The 8,115-nt window shown below is 39.4% G+C and overlaps 1 protein-coding gene across 3 annotated transcripts in view; it reads right to left on the bottom strand.

Moving 5' to 3' along the window:
- Positions 1–522: 522 nt before the first annotated feature.
- SACM1L (SAC1 like phosphatidylinositide phosphatase) overlaps positions 523–8,115 on the bottom strand; it is a 69,241-nt gene continuing 61,648 nt past the window's right edge. For all 3 annotated transcript variants that reach the window (XM_003794514.3, XM_023515911.1, XM_023515913.1), the window contains 6 exons: positions 7,602–7,671; positions 7,409–7,481; positions 6,258–6,351; positions 6,047–6,139; positions 4,800–4,857; positions 523–2,351 (listed from right to left, as the gene is read on the bottom strand). In XM_003794514.3, the coding sequence (XP_003794562.1) occupies positions 2,215–2,351; positions 4,800–4,857; positions 6,047–6,139; positions 6,258–6,351; positions 7,409–7,481; positions 7,602–7,671 (525 nt within the window). In that variant the 3' untranslated portion in view covers positions 523–2,214. The remainder of the gene's footprint in view (positions 2,352–4,799; positions 4,858–6,046; positions 6,140–6,257; positions 6,352–7,408; positions 7,482–7,601; positions 7,672–8,115) is intronic.

Genomic DNA, 8,115 nt, shown 5'->3' with positions numbered 1-8,115 from the left:
CCACCTTAGGTGTACGTGGCTGGCGCCTTAGCTGGTTGAGCTATAGGCGCCAAGCCGTGCAAACGATTTCCAAGAAGTTTCATCTCAACTTCTAACGACGGAGGGCCTCCTGCGTGCAAAGGTGTTTATTACCTCCCTCTTTCTCTCACACTCACTGACACCATCCTGGGACCTGAAGAGTATGTTTTCTAACAAGAAGTATTTCCCCCTTATCCGTTGAAGATGTGTATCAGTTTGAAAAAAAATTACAATTTGGAAATAGGAGATACTTTTTAATGGACATTATACTTTACTAAATATTTCCCCTGGTTTTATCTATAACTAAAAAAGTAACTACAAGGTTATATAAAATTTCTGAAATGATCCTAACTGAAAAGCAGCATTCCAGAAACTATTGATTTTCTTGCTGAGTTATATTGCCTACTTGTTCTATGCATTGCTTTACATGATTTTTAAAATTCTAAGGTAAAGAAGAAAAAAATCACCTTTCAAGATGAAGTACAGGAATGACACAAACAGCAGTTAAAAAAGAATATGACATTTTATTTTTACTTAAGGCTGTATATAGTACATGAATTTAGAAATAAAATCATTGCAGGGTTCTGAAATATTAATACCTTATAATCTAATATACCAATATTAGTCCATTCCCTATAAAGCAGCCATATTAGCAGTTCAGATTTGGTCTTTGTTGTAGTTACTGACTTAAGTTCTTAACATGAAATGCCCAGGAGCATTTTAATAATACGTTACAGCAGACATGAACTAAGTTTCAATATTCCATCTTTGGAACAAATTACACTTATTTACATGTTAAGAATAGGTGGCTATATTTATTTTATTGTTAGTTTTAATGATTGATTTTAAGCTACAGAGGGATTTCCAGCTCTTAATTCTTTTAGTTTTTAAAACTAATACCTCTTATTAATGCTTATAAAAGATAATGTTTGGAAAAAAGGTAATGTTGACATAAAGGCGCTTTTAGAAAATATTTAAGTACAACAGAAGGTATTACTATTGGGAAAAACTGTATGTATTTTCAAGCACAACAATGAAATATTATAGCAGTGTTTAAATGAATTGTTTTAAAATAGTGATAATTATACTACTTTACATACTGCTCTAATACTTAAATCTCATAATTACAATTTGAATATACAATCTGACTTACAATGAGAACTATGCACAGCTTCTGAAGCATATTTTTCAGGTCTGTTTTTGCACATAAATTAAAGTTTAAGTTGGTCCTTGATTTGGAGAACTACGACTACCCGGAAGCACTAAGTTTTGGACACACTTATTGATAGTCAACAAAATCCTTGACACAGTGAAAAGCATCAATAGTACCATGCGTGGAAAAGCAGCTGTTGCCCCCAAGTGCAGCATCAAGTCTGGCACGAGACCCTCTCAGAGGTTCAGAGGCCTGCAGGTCTCAAGGAGTAACCTCCAAAGAAACCAAAATCTACAGCTGATAAGTCAATGGTATTTTCCACACTGGGGCAATCCTTAAAATAGAGATAGCTTTGGACCTTTAGCATAAGAGATAGACTTTACATTCTTTGATTTTATTTACAACTTTTTAAAAAGATAAAGTATATCTGAACTCTTTCAACACACTCCAGCAGTGAGTTAGCCTGCTGGAAATGTCAACGAACCCCAGACCCCATTCTCCTCTTCCCTACCACATCACAGATTATCTCATCAAACTACTTGATGTCTATAAGGGGCTTACATTTTACAAACATAGTTAGCTTATCATTAAACTTTAGCGAGAAGTCCAAAGAGTATGTGGGAAAGTATGCCTGCTAACAGTAACTACTTCTACAATGACAATAATGAAACCGAGATAGAAAAATAATTTTACTGTTTTAAATAATGAAAGAAGCTAGATTTTTTAAAATATATTACTTATTCTGCAACAGTTGATTAAATGGACAATGAATAGTATGAATAGATTCAACTTCTATTCTGTGAGCTGAATTCATGTTATATTTTAATTATAGATAGCTTCAAATTATAAATATAACTCTCCCAATGAGACCACCAAGGCAGGAAGATCAGATCAATTCGGTTATCACCTCACACAAAGCACAAGATGTGCTTTTGGATAAAGGCTTTAAAAAGACCTCGGCTAATGTGGAAAGCAGGTCAGTAAAGACTCCAGTTCTGCATCATGGAATCTTCCAAGCCAAGCCGCTTTCCACAAACACAAATTCAGTCTATCTTTTCTTTCTGGACCAATCTAGGAGCATCGACAAAATCTTTGCCATTGTAAAGAATAATAAAAAATGTCCCAATGCTTGCAACTCCCCAGAAGAGCACATACGCCAATGTTTCTGTCCAAGTGTCACCTGTTAATATTAAAACACAAAGAGCTCATAAATAAGAGTTATTTGTTGATACCAGATCCAGTTTTCAGCAGGTTAGCAAATCTTCACAACATTAAAGTTTACTAGTACATTCACAGGAAAAATAGAAGAACCTCTAAATTTAATGTTTAAACTAGTGGTTCTATTGCTTCTTGGCCTTTTGGCTAAGATCAAGTGTAAACCAGTAGCACTCAAACACTGGCTAGCACCAAAATCCTCTGCAGGGCCTGATAAAACACTAATTGTTGGGCCCTAAGAATCTGCATTTCTAACAAGTTCCCAGGTAATGCTGATGCTACTGATCCAGAGGCCGTGCTCTGAGAACCTCTGCACTCAACTATTTCATATTATATTACACAAATAATAATCATCATTTTTAGTATAACATTATAAGAAACTATTAGCAATAGTTTATAGCTCTACTTACGACATATATAAGCTACTATCAAAAATACCTACACAAAATACATTTTACCAAATATACATGGCTCTGGAATATTAAAGTCAAATATATAAAACAAAACCCAGTAACATTTTAATAACACATTTAGCACAACTCTGCTGATAAGTATTTTTTAAAGTCTGGGGTTCATGAAGGTTAAGAACAGGCCAGTGGCCAAAGCTCTATGTTACATTAGTCCTTGAATAGTTGATCCTCGTGTGAGTTCTTTCCTGCAACAGTACTGGCCTCATTTGTATATGGAGAAACACGTGCAGAGGCCAACTGCCAGTAAGATGCACGCGAGGTAAGAAAACCACCATCTATACGCCTTCCTGACAAGCTTCAGAGATCACGCTACATTTGTTTTCCATTCTCTTTAAAAACCACAGCAGGAGCCAGAAACCAATATTACCATTCCTGAACATCAAAAGTTCATCATTGTGCAGCAATTGACTGACAAGAGATGTCACTATTCACAGCATTTAATCTTTTTTACTCAAAAAAATGCCCAAATCTGCCTACTTCCTAATCTTCACAATTCTCTCTCTTTTTTTAAGAGACAAAGTCTCAGTTTGTCACCCTTGGTAGAGTGCCGTGGCGTCACAGCTCACAGCAACCTCCAGCTCTTGGGCTTAGGCAATTCTCCTGCCTCAGCTTCCCAAGCAGCTGGGACTACCGGGCCCGCCACAACACCCGGCTATTTTTTGTTGTGGTTGTCATTGTTGTTCAGCTGGCCTGGGCCAGGCTCAAACCCGCCAGCCTCAGTGTATGTGGCTGATGCCATAACCACTGTGCTACAGGCGCCGAGCCTCTTTACAAGTTCTTATTTATTTATTTATTTGTTGCAGTTTTTGGCCAGGGTTGGGTTTGAACCCGCCACCTCCAGTATGTGGGGCTGGTGCCCTACTCGCTGAGCCACAGGCACCACACCAATCTTTGTAAGTTCTTTAAGCAAATATTGGAATAGTCAAAACAAAACAACAAAATTAATTTACCAGTGGAGTGGCTCCCCCCAGTTGGCAGCACTGGGCAGTGTTTTAAAGAAAGAAGTCAGAGGATCTAGGCAGTAAATGAAGCCAGCTGCCAGCTGCCAGCTGCTGAGGACTCTGTCCTGTCTTTTACTTCTGTAAAACCTGACAAAGGACCTGCAGTCACACCATCAGCAATTCCTGTGCCTTCAACCTGTATTTGCACTGTTAGCTAAGAATGGTTTTTACATTTTTAAGGGGTTGTAAAGACAAAAACAAAGAATCTGCAACAGAGGTACAAACAATCCATAAAGACAAAAATATTTACTGCCTGGTTCTTTACAGAAAAGGTTTCTAACAAGAATAATAACTTTCCTCTACTCAACATTCCAGCACTTATTCAAAACTATGTCATTACTGTCTATGGTGCTGAATGGTGAGGGAACATTGGGGAGAATGGTGAGATGAACAGGTACTGAGCCTCCTCTTCAAGAAGCTGACAGAATTAGTGGTGGTGGTGGTGGAGTAAGAGTCCTTAATGTTGGGGGGGCCTAATGTGGCTCTATTTGAACGTTCCCCCCCCAAAAGATAAAGGACACAAAAGACCTAGTTAAGCTCTATCCCCAAAGTTCACTCCTAGGGACCCTAACTCACCCCATTGGGCAAGCTATAGAATGTGCCCATCCCCGATGGCCCCATATAAAAGGAGTCTCTAACTGCCCCCTCCAGGCGCAGATGCCATCTTTGCACTGCCCAGGTGGGTTGCTGTCCCCTTTCAATAAACTTGACCTAAACTTCTCAGCTCCCTCCTGGCCCCACCTGAATGCTGCTGCTTACTGAGTGCCGCTGCTTTCACTAGGTATAAATTTTTCTGTCCTGTCACATCTAAGGACTAATCTCATCCACTCTACTTTTCTCATTAAATGAACAGGGAAAGATCAAATGTTGAGTGGACTTAAAAACTCAAGATGTTGTACAGAATGTCCGACATTCTAGAATATGAAGAAAGAGGAGACTTACCAGCCATAAGCAAACAGATAATGCACATGGAAAAGGCAACCACCATGATAATAGGCAACTGGAAAAAATAATGGAAAGAGATCATCAGTTAAGAACACTGACCAACTGCAGAATCAGTTGGGCATGCTTTACTTGGCAAAAGAATAACACTCTTCTGCAAGCTGATATTCTCAATACCTTCTTTTAACAAAACATTATTTAGGGGTTCAATCACAACTGCCCACGTGTTTAGACTGGTTAGTTATTAGATCTGAGGAAGTATGCCTTTGCTCCAAATAAAGAGTGCTAAATGGAAGGCAGTTGCCCAGATGCGAACCAAGTACTAGGCTTCGCTTCCAATCCAGGACACTTTGCCCACTGGAAAAGATCCTGAGAGCCTAGGGGAAAGTCTGGTGAATAAGAGTTAAAAAGGAGAAAATAGGCTGGGTTTGGTGGTTCAAGCCTATAATCCCAGCACTCTAGGAGGTGGAGGTGGGTGGACTGTGGCAGGCACCTGTAGTCCCAGCTACTCAGAAAGCTGAGACAAGAAAATCACTTGAGCCTAAGAGTTTGAGGTTGCTGTGAGCTATGACGCCACAGCACTCTATCCAGGGGAGACAAAATGAGACTCTATCTCAAAAATAAATAAATAAATAAAGGGAGAAAACACTTAGAAAGTAGTTTCCTTTCCATGTTACTGGCTTGTCTTTGACAATTCCCTGAACTTGAGAGAACTGAAGTTTTCCTGAAATGAGAAATCTTCCACATTCTCTTTGGTGTGAGAAAGTTGTAAGGAAAACAAAAAAATGTTCCAAAGTTATTTCACTCCTCGCCCTGACCTTTTCTTTGGGGAAACTTGTATATTTGTATTTCATTTATTGAAATATAAAACAACATTATAATATCTTAAAATCAAAGTGAGCTGACATCATTTACCCTTTCATACACAATGTTTTTTTTTTTTTTGAGACAGAGCCTCAAGCTGTCCTGGGTAGAGTGCCATGGCATCACAGCTCACAGCAACCTCCAACTCCTGGGCTCAAGCGAGTCTCCTGCCTCAGCCTCCCAAGTAGCTGGGACCATGGGTGCCCGCCACAACACCTGGCTATTTTTTGGTTGCAGCCATCATTGTTGTTTGGCGGGCCCAGGCTGGGGATTCGAACCCGCCACCTTAGGTGTACGTGGCTGGAGCCTTAGCTGGTTGAGCTATAGGCGCCGAGCCCATACACAATGTTTTTAACAGTTTGAAAAACATAAAGGTTTCTTACAGCCAGGAACTTCCAATCCCTTGGAACACTTAAAGGACTGTGTGATTCTAGTTCATCAACTGAATAGTTCCCAAGAAATAAGTCTATGGAATCCTAGAACAGAAAAAAGGAAATTAGAAACTCCCCGAACTAAATGTGATTACATTATTGAGGACCAAGCAAAGGTATGACCACTTAATGGCAAAAAAAAAAGCATCAACTATAAACTTACTTGTCTAAATCCATCTGAAAAGTTGTTCTTATAATATCTTATTAGTGAGTTCCAGCCATCCATCAGAAGTCCCAACTGAGTCCTCTTCCCAGTTCTGGTTAAAAGAGGTTAAGTTTTAAGTTACAGATTTCCATACTAAATTCTCAAATAGTTTCATGACCAATAAGCATATAGTATAGAAATAAGTGAGTTACAAAGATTTTAAAAATCATCCCTGAAAATATAGAAGCACTTCACCAAAGGAATTGTTTGCAGTCCATGAAATATATATTCTCTTTCTAAACTATTACAAAAAGGCCAGGCGAGGTGTCATACGCCTATAATCCTAGTACTCTGGGAGGCCAAGGCGGATGGACTGCTTGAGCTCAGAAGTTCAAAACCAGGCTGAGCAAGAGGGATACCATGTTTCTAAAAATAGCCAGGTGTTGTGGCGGGCACCTGTAATGTCAGCTACTTGGGAGGCTGAAGCAAGAGGATTGCTTTAACCTAAGAGTTTGAAGTTGCTGTGAGCTATGACTCCATGGCTCTCTACCAAGGGTGACAAATTAAGACTCTGTCTCAAAAATAAATAAATAAATAATTACTAACGTAGGCACAAAGAGGAAAAACACTCAGTTCCAGCTGCAAAGATAAGAAATAGGAAGAAAAACACATAGTCCAGGTTAAGAGGTATGAAACAACAAAGAGAGCAGAAATCTCATTTTGCCACCAGAGAACCCCCAAAGCAGAAAAAGACCCAAGAGCATGTGTAATAAATTTAAAATGTTCTGACTCCTCACTACCCAGTATAGTCTTGAAGGAAGCATCAGCATCACCTTGGTGCTTTTTAGAGGTACAAATCTCAGGCCCTGCCCCAAATCTGCTGAACAAGATTGGTGATTCGGGTGCACAGCAATGTTTGAGAAGCACCCCACAGTTGTGGTTCTCAGTTCTCCTTGTGCATCAGAATCCCTCATGGCAGCTTTAAGAACCCAGCCCGCACCTGAGCCTCATTCCTTAGCAATCCTAACTTCATAGACTCAACTGAGGTCCAGGTGTTTGGCTGTTGTTGCTTTGTCTGAAACCTGCCCACATGATTCTAAAAAGCATCAGGACTGTGAAACACCAATAACTGAAATATAGTGGAACACTACTGTAAAAGCCTGGCTTGCCTGGTAAAGTCAGTCTTCAAGGCACCAGTTCCCGCATACTGTTTGGCACAAGCATTTGCATTGTCAGCCCAGGCTACAAAAAAAAGTAAAAAACAGCTGATAATGATTAAAGTGATAATGAAAGATCTAAATTCAAACTATTATTGTAATTTAAAAATCGAGCAACTTTTCTTATATTAAAGAAATTACTTACCATTTTTGTAAATCTTTTCAAATTCATCTTGTTCTTCAAGCTTTTGTCCCACATGCAAAACTCCTAGTCTCTGGAATAAGAACCACATCCATATTTATGTGTAATAGATTTTAGCAGACATGACTTAGGAAGAAAAAGCAGACAGTCCCCAAACTGTGGACCATGTGGTTCCTGGCTGCAGGCCAGAAACATGTCTATTGTATAAAAAGAGACCTAGCTTGAAATAACCCTCTCCTGCCCAGGGCAGGCTGCAAAGCCTCTCTAGAGGGCTCCTTGGCCTTATAGCCCCTGCACTCGCTTGAGCCTGAGTACCACAGGGCCAATGGCAGGACTATACTCAGGGAAAGGGGCATCTTGCCCCTTTCATGGTCAGAAATAAAGTCAAATGCTTACTAATTATCTGGGCAGGAAACCATTTGGGATGCATTTTGTTTGCCCTCGCAGCAAATTCCAATGTGATTTAGGAATCTGGGCTCTACATATTTTAAATTCCTAATATAAACAGAAGAAAAAA

Source organism: Otolemur garnettii, unplaced genomic scaffold (assembly GCF_000181295.1).
Source record: "Otolemur garnettii isolate 467f Iridium unplaced genomic scaffold, OtoGar3 scaffold00082, whole genome shotgun sequence".
Lineage (NCBI taxonomy): Eukaryota > Metazoa > Chordata > Mammalia > Primates > Galagidae > Otolemur > Otolemur garnettii.
Note: the sequence above shows the minus strand (reverse complement) of the source record. Positions and strands in the feature narration are given on the sequence as shown.